Source organism: Tympanuchus pallidicinctus, unplaced genomic scaffold (assembly GCF_026119805.1).
Source record: "Tympanuchus pallidicinctus isolate F22 unplaced genomic scaffold, pur_lepc_1.0 scaffold20, whole genome shotgun sequence".
Taxonomy (NCBI): domain Eukaryota; kingdom Metazoa; phylum Chordata; class Aves; order Galliformes; family Phasianidae; genus Tympanuchus; species Tympanuchus pallidicinctus.
The window spans coordinates 4,195,042-4,211,201 of NW_026294722.1; the positions used below are offsets into that span (position 1 = coordinate 4,195,042).

Here is a 16,160-nt window from a genome sequence, read left to right on the forward strand (position 1 = left end):
AGGGCTGGAGGTAGACCTCAGGGCGGCCTTTCCAGATCCAAAGGAGCTGGGGACAGACTCTGTAGCAGAGTCTGTGTGATAGGACAAGGGGAAATGGCTTCAAACTGAAAGAGGGCAAACTTATACTGGATATGGGAAGAAAGTACGCCATGCAGGGCGTGCAGTGCTTCAGGAGCCACGTGTGAGCTCCTGGTGCCAAGGCTGTGCCCAGCTGCAGGCAGCTGCTTTCCAGTCCTCATTCCCCTGATGCTCACAGTCCTGCAAGAGCTGTGCTGCGCTGCTTCACCACCGATCCTGAGGTCTGAAGAGATATGTTCTCTGAGGACTGTTCCACTGCTTTTATCAGCAATGCATTGTCAAACTGGAGATAGAAATGCACCTGGAGGATACAGCGGTCTGTGGGAGCGCTTTGTGCAGCTCAGGATGCCTCTCCTATGGGTGTCATCTCCCCAGTGGGTGTCAGAGTCTCACAGACTCATAGCTTGGATTGGCACCATCCCATTCTGATGCTGTGAGCAGGGCTGCCACCCATATGATTTATTTTGCTCAAAGACCAACAGATCACCAGTAGTGGCAACTCACCCACCAGACATCACAAAACCCCTTTCCATGGAAGGTCCCTCTGCCATCATCTCCTATGCTGGCCAATGGCAGAAATGCAATAAAGAAAGTGGGTCTGTAGTCTGTGATCTCCTGGGAAGCAAAATCTCCCTTTTGCTGCAAGCTCAGCTGGGGCCGAGGGCTCTGCCTTGCAGGCACTTGGTCTCTGTTTTACACAGGACAGATCACCATGTTGTTACAGAGCCCCATGCCCAGAGCTGCAGCTAGAAAACCTCTGAGCACTGAGCTGCACTGCGTTCCCACTTGGGCTCTTATCTTCCAAACTGCCAAGGTCACACTGCAAATATAGAATTGCTGTATGTGGGGATGGTGGCATCCTGTGCACGTGGGAAGAGCTGCGGTGTGGCAGCCCCAGCTCTGCTCCTGGGGCCCAAAACATGGGGCAGTCCCTAAGAATGCTGAGAATGTGGGAATGTTCCTTCGGGGCCAGAGGGGCTGGGATGGTGGGCACTGCAAATTCTGGTGAAGGACCACTAAGGCAGCAGTGCAGATTCCTCAGGACAGCACCTGAGGGAATCACAAAGGGCACTGATCTGAATGCTGCAGCACTGGGGATGTTTTGGGAGCATCTCACTCCAGGGCTCTGTCAGGATGCTGCTCCAGGGTGGAGGTGGGGGCTGTGCTGCTTTTAGGAAACATTACACATGAGGTGGGGGGGGGGGGAGGGAATATTGAAAAGAAAAGAAACTCAGACGTTTTCCAGAACTGGATTTATTGTATTTGCAATCATAACGTTTTGCTCGTCCTCTGTTACGCCGCTGCACGCCCTCACCTCTAAGCGAAGGGCTGGGGTGGTACCTGCATTTGAGCATTGTATTATGCTTCTTTTCCTCTGAGAATGGTGATAAAGGATGGGCTCGATTTCTGCATCTTTTGTATGGGTGCAAAGTACTCATTTAACATACAGAGGCTTGGATTCTGTTTTGTAAAATCTTTAGGTTCATTTTCTGTTTAACGCCTTTTATTGGTATTCCCACAATACACACAGGAGCCTTAGAACTCAAACAACCAACTCATGGAGAGAGATGGGCACACAGGGGATCAGACCCTTTTCCTTTCTTTTTCCTTTCTTTTCGTCATCACTTCTCTTGCACAACAACCACCTCCAGCTGAGAATGGAACGTGGGACCCCCAGGCCCCGCTTTGGGCTATGAGAAACCTCCAGCACCACGAGCAGCCATTCCCTGCCTCATTCCCAGTGGCACAACAGTGTGAATGCAAACCCTGTTCCCATGGGTGCAATTTTGCATACACAGAGTGCTGCAGCAGGGCAGAACCCACGCCAGGGATGCTCACCCCCACGGAACAGGGCAGCAATAGCAGCTGGCCCCGGTGCAGGGTTCACATGGTCATGAATCGTCCACAGAAGGCTGACTCAAAGGTAACCCCACGTCTGGGTTACAGCACGGCAGTTGTACGGCTCAGGGCTGATGAGACAAAGAAAGGCTCAGTGTAGCAGTGACGTGAGGGGCATCCAACTTGGGAGCACCCACCCATGGCAGGGCAGCACCTGGCCACACGTGTGTGCCAGTCACCAACGCACGACTCAGCCTGCAGCAGCGCATCCTGCAGCCACATCCCCCCACCCTCGTGGCACCAACAGGGTGGGACCAGCGTGCTCCCCAGGCTCACCCCTGTCTGAGCCCCTTCCTTGCACAGCTTCAGCCCGCTGAGCCCACAGCACCTCAGTCTCAGCCCCTGGCTCAGGGCACAGCCCTCACACCATCACAGACAGGAGCACGAACATCTGTGTGCCATCCCTGGGTGAGCGCCACAGCCTCGCTCCGGAGGGAAGGTGCTCATCTCTCTCCTTTAGGACTCCTGCTCATCAGTACAACATTTCAGAGAATAATCATCATCATAGTAATAATCATAGTACTAAAAACAGTATTTACAACAAGCTCCAGGTCAGAAGTACACACCAAGCAAACACTCAGCACCACAGAGAGCAGGACGGGGTCAACATCTCGCGGATACCTTCTCAGATCCCACCAGCGTGGGACACAGACATGTGACAGTTTCAACCCTTTCTTACACACAAACATTTTGCTTAAATTACTTTTTAAAATTAGGTTTGTTTTTTTTTTTTTTTTAAACATGTTTTTTTTCCTCTTTTTAATTTCTTGTCACTATATGGATGAAGTGATGCTGGCTCTACAACGATGCGTATCTAAGACAGCTGCTACTATAAACGGATCATTGGCTACTGCTAAGAAAGTCAACCCTCGGTTCCTCTCCAGTTCCCTCTCTGCCCCCAGTGCTCTGCAGTACCCCAGCACCAGGGTTGGCCCTTCCTGCAGGAGCAGAGTTGCCCCAGAAATGCTCTATGGCCGTGGAGGGGTTGCTCCTGGATCTTCGGGGACTTGTGGGGAGATCAGCAAAGAGCTCAGGGTCAGACCTCCAGCAGTGCTGCCCTTTGGCTTTTTGGGTGGGTTTTCTTTTCTTTTCTTTTCTTTTTTGGTCGTAACCATTTGTTTGGTGTGTAATTAAAGCATACCTGAGACAGAAAACGTCAGGTCCTAACTGAGCCAGCAATGCTTTTTGGGAGGGATGGAAAGGGAAGCACGCAGCCTGTGGCGCAAATCGTGGAGTCATGGAATGGCTTGGGTTGGAGGGGACCTTAAAGACCACCCCCCTGTCGTGAGCTGGTTACCTCCACCAGATCAAGCTGCTCAGGGCTCCATCCCACCTCCAGGAATGGGGTAACCCCCTCTGCTCCACACACAGCACAAGGGACCCCAGCAGCCCCCCCCTGCATGCTGCCCTGCCCAAAGCGCAGCACCAAAGCACTGCACATGGTAACCCTCATCACCTCCTGCCCCAAATCCCACCACAGACTGGGTGGCTGCTCAGCATTGCATCCCATGCACAGTTGGACCCAATTCCATGCAATGTTTTGGATGCAATGTTTCCTCTCAGCTTTTCAAGGCAGTGGCAGAACGGGTGCAAGGTCCCCAGGGCACAGCCCTGCAGTGCTGGGACTTCAGCTGCCTCCCAGACCATGGCAATAGCAGCAGAGGAAGCCCCAGGCTGGCAGCCACCTGTCTGCATCACACTGCTGTCACCTACCACTGTCACACTTGCATATCCTTCACTCATCCCTACCTCTACCAAGAGACAACATTCGCTTAAAAATAGGCTTTGAAAAGCTAAAGATAGCCAAGAAATGAGCATGGGAACACCTCCTCACCCTTCCTGCAGAACTGCTCCTGCTCAGCTCCACCTCATCCAGTGCTGCTGGTAAGTCCTTATCCCAAAGTGCTGCTCAGGATCTCCCTGTCCTCAGCATCCACTGAGCCACATCCATCCTTGGGAAGAGCGACGTCCTCCCTGCCAGCAGGCAGCCTCACCACCATGTCCTGTCCCTGCTTTCCGAGGTGACCATGGAGGGCTGGCAGCCTGCAGACTGAGGGCCCTCCTGTGGTTCTGCAGAGCTGAGTTGACAGAGCCCATGGGGGCAGGAGGCTCAGCCTGCAGCCACCAGAGACGGGGACAGAGATGGGGATGGAGATGGGCAAGGAGACATGGATGTGAAGACAGGGAGGGGGCTGGGGACAAGGATGGGATTGGGGACGTTATATGACATGGCACCAAGCTCTGTGCTGAGACCCTCCCCTGTTTTCACAGCGGCTGCCAAAGATTCACTCAAGATAAGGACGTTGGGTTGCTGCCTACCCTGGCTGCAGGAATGGCTGGGAGCCACGTGGCAGCGCCGTGCAGCCAGCCTGGCACTCACTGACATTCTGCTCATTGCTCTGCTTACGTACAGAAGCGATCACTCCTTGTTATCCTGATACTTAGCTCAGAGCAAACACCAAGAGTGGTAAAAGCCCCCGGATAAGAGTTCTGTATCTCTGTGACACTGCTGGTTGAATTTATTCATATCTCAATTTTTACATGAATTTAAGAAATATTTTTTTTTAAAAAAAGAAAAAAGGACAAACCCTCCAAAGAAGCTGTTTGATTGACTGATCTCTATTTCAGGTGAACTAGCTGCTATTCTGCTGAGAGGTCTCTACGACCTGTGACTCCCCACAAGCACCGAACGATTAAGGATGCAGACAGAGAAGCGTGTTGCTGGGGGGACAAACACCAGGGGATGGGGGGGGAGGGATGGAGAACCAAACGCTGCATCTAGACAAACAAAATAAAACGTGTCGGTCGGTCGGATTGTTGACAGGAATCAGGTGCTAGATGTGTAGAAAAGCCCTTTATCCAGAGATCTCCTCCCGCTGTTCCTTGTTCCTGCGGACTTCAGCTGCGTGCAGCTCCTGCAAAAACAGGAGAGAGGACACGAGGTGGTCAGTCCTAAAGGCAAGCCGAGGGCTGTGGGTGAGCAATGAGAGCTAACAGTGTCTGCTCCTGCCTGCTCTGTTTTCCTCCTGTCCCGCATACATGGTTTGTACCCCGAGGACAGGGGGATTCGCCTGTAAGAAGCAAAGCATTGCAGGGCAGAAGTGGAGCAATACCAACCTGCTGCAGCCCTGCAGATGAGGGAATGGCATGGAGCTGTGCCAGGGGAAGGTCAGGCTGGGTGTTAGGAAAGGGTTCTTCAGCAGAGGGGAGCTGGGCACAGAACAGGTTTCCCAGGGCAGTGGTCATAGAATCATAGAATCATTTGAGTTGGAAGGGACACTTAATGGCCATCGAGCCCAGCTCCCCTGCAATGGACAGGGACGCCCACAGCTCAGTCAGACGCTTGGAGCCCCAGCCAGCCTGAACTTCACGAACATTTCCAGGGATGGGGCATCCACCACTTTGCACACGACACAAGTTCAAGAAGCGCTTGGACAACACGGCCATCAGAATGCCTCAGAAACACGGTTGCAATGTTGGGAGGTCCTGAGTGAAACCATAAGCAGGACTCCACCACCCCTTTGGGTTCCCTCCAACTCACGATATCTATGACCCTACGACCCCATGACCTCCCCAGACCCCCCAGCACCCCACACACTCGCCTTCTCACGCAGCCGCTCCCTCAGGGCAGCCAGGTGCGCCTCGCGGATCTCCCGGCTCAGCTCCATCTTGTAGTTGAGCTTCTCCTCAGCCAGGCGGCTGAAATTGTTGTTCTCCTCCAGTGCCTTGTGCAGCACCTCCCGCTCGTGCTCCCGTTTCTCCGCCAGCTGCTTCAGCACTTGTGCCTCCTGGGTCTGGTGAGGCAATGGGACAGCATCCCTCAGCCTTGCTCCGGACCCCACAGAGCTTTGCTGACCTCCTCCCTCCAGAAGGCGTTCACAGTGATGTGGGAAATAGCACAGGCAGCTGTTGTAACAGCAAGGCTTGAGGCTGATCTGGCTTTGTGACCAGCTGTCACATCCGCATCAGCTGCTAAGAACTCCCCATGGCATGGCCATGCACGTGGGATCAGACAGGGCTCCATACAGCTGTGCAGTTCTAGGAACAGAGGACAATTATGGCCACCACATCCAATTTCCTGCCTAAACCAGGTTGCAGAACTGCATCCTCTCCATGTCTCACCTGACTATAGCTCAATAATACCTAAGAACACCATCAGCAGTCACTTTTGATTTTAGATTGCTCCTGATCAGCCATTTTTTTAGGGTTTGGGGCAATGTACCACTACCACTGCTGCTTCAGGACATCGCGTTACCTTCCTCCTCTCCTCTGCAGCCTCCAGCCTCCTCTGCAGCTCCTCCAGGGACAGGTCCTTCTTCTTGGGGGGAGAGGAAAGGATGGGGCTCTCAGGAGACAAATCTGAAGGAGACTTCAGGATCACCTCGAAGCTCTGGCCCGATGCCCTCTTATCCAGCTGCTTCACCTCCATATCTAGGGGGGAAAAAAAACAAACGAGCTCTGTGTACCTGTGACACTCAGGAGAGCCTTCACCTGAGGGCACCACTGAGCTCTCCAGACAGGAACAATCGCATTAGTTCCATGTCTTGACCTGGATAATTTTGTTCTACTTCCAGAATTTCTTGATTAGTCATCAGCTTCATCCCCTCTAAGTCAACTTAATTCATTTAAGTTACAGCACAATTACAGAAAGTCCATACTGCTGTTAACAAAGTGCATGTCACTCCAGTAGCAACTATACAGCCTCTGGGATCAGATCCTTCAGGGAAAATGTGAGTCACATCTATGCAGAATAAACTGGAGAAGGAGGCTTAGCAGGACCCTGGGCTGAGATGGGGATTTCTGCCCCAGGATGAGAGTGCCCACATTGGGAGCAAAGTGTCAGCCACAGCATTTGTCAATGGCTCTGCAGCTTCTGTGGGAGCAAGTTACGTACCTCCATACTGGTAGATGGTGTTGGGATGTGGCTGGGTGTGGAAACAGGAGCAGATGAGGGAGAGCAGAGATAGCTCCTTCATTTTCTCCTTGTAGGCTGAAAAAGAGAAAATAGCAATGACGAGTCTGATGGCAATAGCAGCTCCTTTTCGTGGAGAAATGAAGCAAGTAGGCCCAGGGAAAACCATTCACAGCTGCCAGCTTCTGTGGAAGATTTCCAGGCGGTTATGGGTTTTCCAAGTGTCCCCAAGGAGTACCAGAGAAAACTAAATTATCAGCCAGTGTAGCGAATGTCATAGGAAGATACACATTAGGATTTTACCATCTGCAGAGGTGTAAGAAAATTTTCCCTTTAGGAGTAGACACGCTTCTGCCCTTGTAGTGAACTACAAAGTGATGGCTGCCCAAACACTTTCTCCATCACAGTTCCAGACTCAGAAGCCCACTGACAGCTTGCAAAATTTCTCAACCCTCAGCAACTTACTGACATCAGGGTCAAGAGAAAAGCTGAAATCAGTTGTATAGAGAATTTCCAACTTTCCAGTGTACCTCCTTCACCGCAGGAGCAGGCAGGGGATGGCACAGGTGGGTTCATGTAGATAGAGGTTGATAATGGACTGCAATCACAGCAAATGTTGTCCCCATGGCATTCTTCAAAGGATAGGGAAATGCATGATCCCTTTGAGTTCTGTCACTGTGACCCCTCATGTTTGCTCAGCTGGAGGATGCACCATTGCACCCTCACAAGTGCACGTGCTGCTGCCCTAACAACAGCAGTGCACACAGCTTCTCCCCTGCTTTCCCTTAGCTATTCAGGTGGGGAAAAAAGTGGGTCTATTAGCATACTTCACATCAGCACTTATTTGTCCTCCCAACTACAAAACATCATCCTATTTAACACGCTCCTTTGGCTAACCAACAGTCCCTGCAGCTCTGTAGCAGGGATCTGTATTGAACTTTTCCCAGTTCATGCCACATGCTGATTTTAATGCCCTGTTTGGTTCTTCTATTAAATGCATGCTGGATATGAATAGTTTACATCAGCAATCCAAGCAGGATATCTTTGATTTTGTTCTTAATGAAAAAGACTTTGGAAAGCAGCATTGTGCTAGAAGGGTGGCACGCATCAGTTGAGCTACTATATCTCATAATGTGCTGCCAAGAGCCCAGAGGAGGCTCTCTGGACCCAATGAGAGACATTATCACTTAACAGAGGGCACTAAGAACCTTGCTTTACCATTATGCCTCATCCTGTGTGAAACCAAGATATTAAGCAGATACGCCATATTGCTGACCCACCAGTTTAACTCCTAGCACTTATTATAAACCACAATGCTTTATATGTCATTACTTGAACTTCAGTAGCTTCCCAGTTCTGATTTTGTGGTTCTCTGTGTAGATGAGCGTCTGCTGCAGCCCTGCGTTTCAGGAGACCTATTGTAGTGATTTCACTTCTTAGCAGCTGCCTTCATTCCACTGGGATCTTCCCTGTCCTGCTTCCCTTCTGTAGCACAAACTGACCGTCCCTCTCTGTCAATTAAAATGAAGAGGAGAGAAGAGGACAAAAGGACATCGCTCCACTGAGCTGTGGCAGCGCTTTAATGAGCCCTGGAAGTGGTCTGCGTCCTTCTCCCGGAGCTGGAGCCAGCAGCTGCACCCCGGCGCCAGCCGTCAGATGCAATTAGCAGCGTGCGGGCACACGGGCCGAAGGAGAAAGGCTGAGAACTGCCAGCCCCAGAGACCGGCGTGCTGCGGGGCGAAGAGCCAAAGAGCCCCACCATTAGGGCAGCCCTCGCTACCAGACAAATCCATGGCAACCGCAGGTTTGGTCCGGGGAAAAACAACGGGAAAGGCGGCAGTGGGGCGGGAATCCCCCCGGCCCAGCCCCGGACAGAACACGGCCCGCGCGGAGCTGTCCCTTCAGCACCACCGCCCCCATCCCCGCGATCCCCCGCGCGGAGCTGTCCCTTCAGCACCACCCCGGGCAGCGCCAAGGCCGGGGGTTCTACGTGAAAAAGAGGAAATACGGACCCACGGGAGAACCATCGCAATGACCTCATCCCCAGGTCGTTTTTAGAAAATAGGTGTTACATGTGTCCAACACGCTGTCAGTAGGCTAAGATAAGAAAATAAATTCAGTGAGCAGAGGGAGATCCTGGTTCTATGCAGTTCGGCTTGATTTGGCATTGTAAATGAGATGGGAAGCTGAATTCAGGTGGGGATTTTGCTGACGTAGGGTTTGAACATCAATCTGTTCACTGCTACTCACCTCTTTATCTTGAGGGTTGTCCAACCCTCTCAGAACAGAAATTAGTCTAAGGTCTCCGAGGGCAAGTTATTTTTCTATCTTGGCATTTAATTATTTATTGGTGTAGATTGAAACTTACCAGGCTGGACCATTAAATTTCTTTCACAGTTGCTCACACATAAACGTGACTGCAATTAATCAAAACCAAACCGAACATTTACAAACAGATACTGCAGCCAGGGGAGCAGTCGCAGCTGTCACTCAGGGCATTTGTACAGGCTCACAATGTCAGGCCACCGAGGCAATCGTTCCTCTGGAAATGGTCTCAAACTCAGTGTCAGGTTTTTTTTTCCAATATATTTTTGAATGATCCCTTGAGAGTGCTCCATTTTGCTCAGCTGGGGAAGATTTATAACACTGCAAATAAAAGTAGGGAACATAACCACTGAGTCACTGTTTAAGAAACTGTGTCAAAGGAGATTAAATCCAAGGTCTCCTGAAGCAAGACTTTCAGTTTCAGTTGCATCAAAAAGAGAATGCTTAAAGCTCCCAGGGCAAAAGACCACTACTGGAAACCTTGCACGCATCAACTTACCTCAGGAGTGCCTGCACTCATATTTACCAATAGATGTAAAGTTCTGAGGACATACTTGTGTCAGGGGGAATCATTCCTGAAGCAAGACAAGACAGCTGGTTGGCCAGAGAATTACATGCAATGAGCTGCTGCCAGGAAAGATCATGTGCCTTCCAGTGCACAGATCTACATATTTCAATAACATTTAGACTGGAAAAGCTGGACTTGTTATTTAAGCATCCTGTAAGGTGGAGTAAACTTTATTTTTTGTTTCATGGGACCCCAGGTAGCCATTAAATGACAATACTATCTAAAAAGGAGCAATACTTCTGAATATTTATGCCCAGTAACAAGCACCATCTGATTCTGCTCTATTTCAATGCCACTGCACACAACATTCAAGAATTAATCTTAATTAAAACGTTTCATCCAACTTTTCCCTGCACTGTCTATATTGCACGAGTCAGACTACTTCCTCCCTGTCGCAAGGAGAGCAAGGCAGATTCCAAAGCCTCTACCAACCTGTCAAGAAATGAACATGCTCTCAGCTTCCTTCCTCTCCAGTGACCCATTTCCTGTGCTCCCTCTAGTGCTGTGCAGTACATAATGCATCCTCATATTCCAGCTGCTTCCCACAAGCGCTACACACAGCATTTGTCCATGTGAAGTGTTTATTTTCAAGTTAAGCCCCAGGGACACCAGTTACTCCCTGAGTGGCTGTGGAGCAGGAAACAGAGAAGTGGCTGGGGATGGGCACAGGGCATGAGCAACGTGAACCGTCTCCCACTGGTGATGTGCTCGGACCATGGGGTTTCCCATTTCCAACACAATATTGGTCAAAAATTCTGGTTCTTCGCTTCTTGACCAGATGAAAGGAAGCTGAAGGCTGTCTGATTAGCCTGCCTTTTGTTAGATGTTTAATGATGTCCAGCAAAATAGAACAGGGCTGGTAAGGCACAACATCAGTACAGTGTAAGTCATAATGAACCAGAGGCACATTAAGAATATTTGTGTGAACTCAGAGAATTAAAACGGATGAGACTGAATGTGCCGTATTTGGTAGTAAGGTCAAAAGAAGGTTATTAGAAGAAAATCACTTGTTTTGCAAATATAACTTTGGAAAAGTAAAAAATTGTGTCTGTGAAGAATATTATACCGCAATAAGAAGAGAATGGTCCAATTGTAAAAGTAGCTAAAATACAAACAGAAAGCAAAGAAAAATCAGTGATCTGGGTCTTTCAGAATAAAGAATGCTATGCCACATGCACAACAAAAGCAACCACAACCTTTGATAAGCTTTGAGAATACAACAGGATGGAGATAATCTCATTGCCATCAAGCTGACAGCAAGGCCTTTGCCTCAGTCCAACTCACTTCCTTCTTCTTCCTCCACCACATCCCAAACCAGAGCAGCACGAGAGCTCACACAGCCAAAAGAGGAAGGGCAACCAGTGAAAGCAGTGGGATCCTGAGGAACGAGACTGATGCATCTCCATTTCTATAGAGACCCAAAAGGTGCAGTGGGTGCAGGTGGAATCGCTCACGAGGACAGACATGAAGAATCTGCCTGCTGTCGGACATCTGCTGAGCCATCCCCAGAAGTGGTTTCCTATTACCTGCCTCATTCCCTCCCAGGTTTCATTTGCAACTCGTGTATGCAACATCAACCCGCGTTACGCACAGCCAATAAATGAGCAAATCGCTCACTCTCCAATGCTGAACACGTGGAGTGTTTTGCAGGAAAATAATCAAGGAGATTTCCCCTTCTCCTGGCTGAGCAAGGGAGAAGGGTCTGAGTAGGGCAGCAGAGAGCCAGGAGCCTGAGTGTGTTAGTGAATGGTCACCAGGAAATAGAAAAGCATGGACTGGGTTGCTTGCTAAAGCAGTTGAAGGAGCCAAAATGGAGGCAGCTGTCCCAGAGTGCAGGTTTGGGACAAATGTAGTCATAGTTGGATAAAACAAAGAAAAGCTGCTTTCAAATAGCTTGGAATAGGATGAGCTGTTCATGGGACAAAGTGAGGAGCTCCATGTCACGCTGAGCCACAGGCAGCTGTTTGGTCCCTTTGGATTCTGGTTTCCTTTACCTTAACTGGGGATTATTGTACTGGCACCTTGTACAGAGATATTATTTCTATAAACACTTCCAGAGAACACAAGATTCTGCAGTATGGCACTGAACATGTCGAGGTACTTCAAAAGAATAAAAGGGCTGTCAGAAAATATCCTGAGCCGCTCTCCACCAGCTGGGATGTGCAAAGTGCTACAGTGCATTCACATGGACCTTGGTTGCTCTCTAACTCTTTTGTATTTCTAAATCACAGCTGATGATATGAGCAGCAGTTCAGGTCCCTTCTGCATAGGAGAATTTTGAGATATCTGAGGGTAACCAACATGGTGCCACCAGTGAAGATATTTTAGAAAGAAAATATATTACTTAAAGATTCAGATCCTCTGCTTGGAGACAACATTTAAAAAAATTAAATCAAAAAGAAATGCCTGCAAGAGGTTCTCTTGGCTTGCAAAACTGAAGTCCCAATAAAAGTACCATAAATATCTAAGACAGGCCATATGCACTCTATCAACAATAGAGAAAATAGATAGTGATTTGTTGAGAGCGCTGTGATGGAGAGGCGTGGCAGAAAGAGCCCTGAATGTCACCAGTAGTAGAAATGAAGGTATGGAGCAATGCTGATTGGTGTCCATCAACACCATTCAGAACAGGGAGTAAGAGGGCAACCCATGCCCATGTCAGGCCATAGAACTCTGACGTTTCAGTGGAGATGGGAAAACTCCAGGATCCATGAACGCCAAGCAGCAGCTCCTCTCGGCTCCTCCTTCTCAGACACCAGCATCCAAGAAAAGCCCATGGGGCTCCCACCTTACTGCATCATTTCATAATCTCTATGTAGGGAGCTGGTGCTCCCAGCTTCTGCTCAGCCCAGACACCTACACACGATGGGAACCACTCCAGCCTTGTAGAGCCCCACAGGATCCCATGAGGAGCTGCAGGAAGCACGAAGCTTTGTCCAGCTGCTGCAGGAGGGTGTGTGGGGCTCCGGCCCTGCAGCACTGCAGCTGAACCTGCACTGAGCATGTGCTGCTGCTCCCTCAGCTTCTGCACTAGCAGGCACAATCCTGGCCAGCAAAAAATGAAGGTGGAAAGCAGTGCTGAGTGCTGGGCCGGGGGGAAGCGAGCCCTGTTTCTTATCATTCCAGCAATTTGTTTGAACAATCCCAAGAAAATCTTCCCAAGGGGGAATCAGCCCCTGGGCACCAGCTGCAGACAATTGCAGCTGCTCTCCCTGCAGCGTGGATTAGCTTTGGCTGGGGATAATGAAGAGAGAAAACAAGATTTTTTTTCCCCTTATTTTAAGGAACAGCTTGCCTTTTTTTCTCCACTTTTCCAGGCTGTTCCTGCTATGGAGACAGCAGCTGGTGGGAAGCTGCTCACTGCAATGCTGGGCGAGGCTCAGCCTTGCTCTCCTCCTGCCACAGCCCTGCCTTTCAACCCCCTGACATCACTTCTGTGCTTGCAGAGAGCTACAAAAAGCATGGTTTTGTGAAGCACACACTTCTGCACGATCCAAAGTCTGCCCTGGCAATAAAACTGCATCTTCCAGCAGGTGAAATGTGGCACAGGCATGGGGCTGGGAAAGCAAGAATGCACCAAATGGGGGATGCATGCAGCACCTTGCCTGTGCTGAGTTTGCTGCGCCCTTGGTGTCATGGCCGAGCAGTCTGCTGTGTCCCCCTAAGTGGCTCCATGTCCTCTTCCCAGCTGCAAACATCCCCAGCCCCATCATAGGGTGGGAACAGCTGGGGGGCACCTCCCAGTACGCCCTGACACAGGAGCACTTGCACGAATGCATGGAATGGCTGAAGATTTCCAACCACTCGGACACCTTTTGATGTGCTGCTTCCCCACCTACAGCTGCATGCAAAGCCCACCGCACCTCACCCACCCCACAAAACCTCCCATCTTTCCATCCCTTTTAAAAGGAGAAAAGAACAGAGAACGCTTAGAAGGACCCAGCAAAGGGCAGGGGAAGAGGCAGGGGTGCTGCCTGCTGCCTTCTGCCTGCTTCTCTGCCACAGAGGGGGCACAAAGCACTCCCCACATTTCCTTTTTGTCTTCCCTTCCTATTCAGTCCCACACCCCAGCCCTGCATGGTTCAGCTTCACCCACCCAAGCCCCTCTTTATGCACTGTGTTTTCTCCAGAAACTTCTATGTATTTTTTTTTTTTTAAGGGAAAAGAGAAAGACCCTCTGAACACACCCACTGCCCGCTGTATCAATGCAGGATTTTCTCCTCTGCCCAACCCCCAGCCATTTCAATTCCTGCTCTCCGGCTCAAAGGGACGAGGATCATTTTTAGGGGGAGCAGAGCCCACCCAGAGCCCCAGCGCTGCTGCAGGAGGAGGGAGGGAGGGAGGGGGGCTGCCCTGCAGCACTGCTTCACCAGCGCCATCAGAGGACCGCTCCCCTGGAGCATCTCCTGATGAAAGAAACACAGGGTGGGGAGCTGGGAGATCGCACAGCAGCGCACCCAGGTTGGGTTTAGGCTTTTTTTTTTTAAAGGGATTTTTAATTCTCCACATCTTTCTTTCCAATATCCATTTAAGCAATATCCATTTAAGCAATCTATAATCTTCACACAACCGAATTGTAGGGAAACGCCATTTGGCATTTCTCTGCATCCAGCTACACCCCATGCACGTTTATTAAAGGGAATAAAAAGAAAGCTGCATCACACTGCAGAAATAGCCGTGAATTGGCAAGCAGCGCCGTCGGATGGTGCAACATAGCAGCAGCCATAGCATAAATAGGCACATTTATCACGGGTGGATCGCTATTAAAATCCAAGGAGCACCCACTGCCTCGCACCAGGGGGTGTGTGCTGGGCGGTGGGGAACAATGCATCCAAAGCAGCACAGGCGAAGGGAAAAAAAAATCAATCAATAATCCAAAAACCTCCATATATATCTATATATATATGAATATAAAGAGAAGAAGGGTAACGAGCAGCCCTACCTGAGACGGTGCTGGCCATGCTGCCGGGTACGGGGAGGCGAGGTCGAAGCGGAGCGCCCGCAGAGCGGGGATGGAGCGGAGGGACGGGCGGATCCGCGGCGGCGGCAATGAGCGGCTCCGGCTCCTCCGGGCGGCTTTGACGGCGGTCCCTCCCCGTCCGCCCGCTGCCAGAACTGCGGAGCCGGGAGGAGGGGGGTGATGGGGAGGGGGGGGGGCGGTGTGGGTGGGTGGGGGGCAGACACACCCAGCTCCGGCAAAAGATGGCCTTCTCCACTGCCTGCCTTTCTTGTCTGCTGCTCTGCTTCCCTTTTATCAGTTGAAAGCAAAAACGAGCAATGCTTTTCTTTTTTTAATTCTCTTTGTTATCTTTATTACTTGCATCTTTTCTCATTTCCTTTCGTTTCATCTCATTCCATTCGTTTCATATATATGTATTTTAATGAAATGGATGGAGCGGCTCTGAGCTCTGCTAATGAGGAGGATGGAGCTCCCAGCCGGAGCCCAAACCCTGCCGCATTCTCAGCCAAACAGGCAGGGAGGTGGGGGTTCCTGATGGGCTCAGTGCTTTTAGGCACAGTTTGTGCACCAGGGCACCAAAGGGGCTGCAGTTAGGGGTGAAAGTGTTGTAAAAGTAGATGCAGAAGAGCAGAACAGAGCATTCCGAATCCAGTGGAACTCTGCTGTCTCCCTATACGCGTGCATTCATTATTATTATTTCTCAGGCATCGGGACATCTTTTCTTCTTCTTCCTTTTCCATTTTCCACCATTTCTCCCCTTTGTTTCTTCTCCTAGAGGCCAGCACATCTGTGCTTTTGCAGCACGTCCCCCAGCCACGCTCAGGACCACAGAAGCACCACATTTTCCCTCAGCTGGGCTTTGCACAGAGCCCTGCAGCCCCCTGCACAGCCCCCGGCTGCAGCCCCCCCAGTGCACTGCAATGCAGGCACTCCCAAGCCCCCCCCAGCAGCTGCAGGGATCCATGGGCTGCTCACGTTGCTGCAACAGAGATGGGAGCTACATGCAATGCCTGCTGAATGCACTGAAAGACTCAAAGCCCTTTCTTCCTATCCTTTCCCCCAGCCTCCGAGCGCCCCATCCCAACACTGTACATCAAATGCAAAGATTTATCACAGAAACAAAAACCTTCAGTCTAATTCAGGATAATATTGGCATTATCCACAATTTTTCCACTCTGTGTTTGGAGCAGGATTTATTTATTTTTTTTAAATCCCAAGTGGACAATTAACTGCTACCTGCATCCATTCGAGGCTTATTTCCCAGCTGTAAATCCCCTGCTTTTTCCTTCGGCTGAATTTCGATGACTTTACAGGTCATCCTGAGGGCTGCAGGCTGAAGTTTCCTATGGTTCATGAGTCCATTTCCCCATTAGCAGGTAAAGACAGCTATCCCAAGCTCACCAAGACTGGAATTCTCC

General features: G+C 50.3%; 1 protein-coding gene across 1 annotated transcript; it reads right to left on the reverse strand.

The window, feature by feature from the left end:
• Positions 1–2,694: 2,694 nt before the first annotated feature.
• On the reverse strand, positions 2,695–14,917 carry STMN3 (stathmin 3). Its single transcript, XM_052683628.1, has 5 exons — positions 14,725–14,917; positions 6,872–6,967; positions 6,233–6,408; positions 5,580–5,771; positions 2,695–4,892 (listed from the first exon to the last, which is right to left on the reverse strand). Exons 1-5 carry the CDS (start codon positions 14,741–14,743, stop codon positions 4,833–4,835), a joined length of 543 nt encoding a protein of 180 aa, XP_052539588.1. The 5' UTR covers positions 14,744–14,917; the 3' UTR covers positions 2,695–4,832.
• Between the last annotated feature and the right edge of the window lie 1,243 nt (positions 14,918–16,160).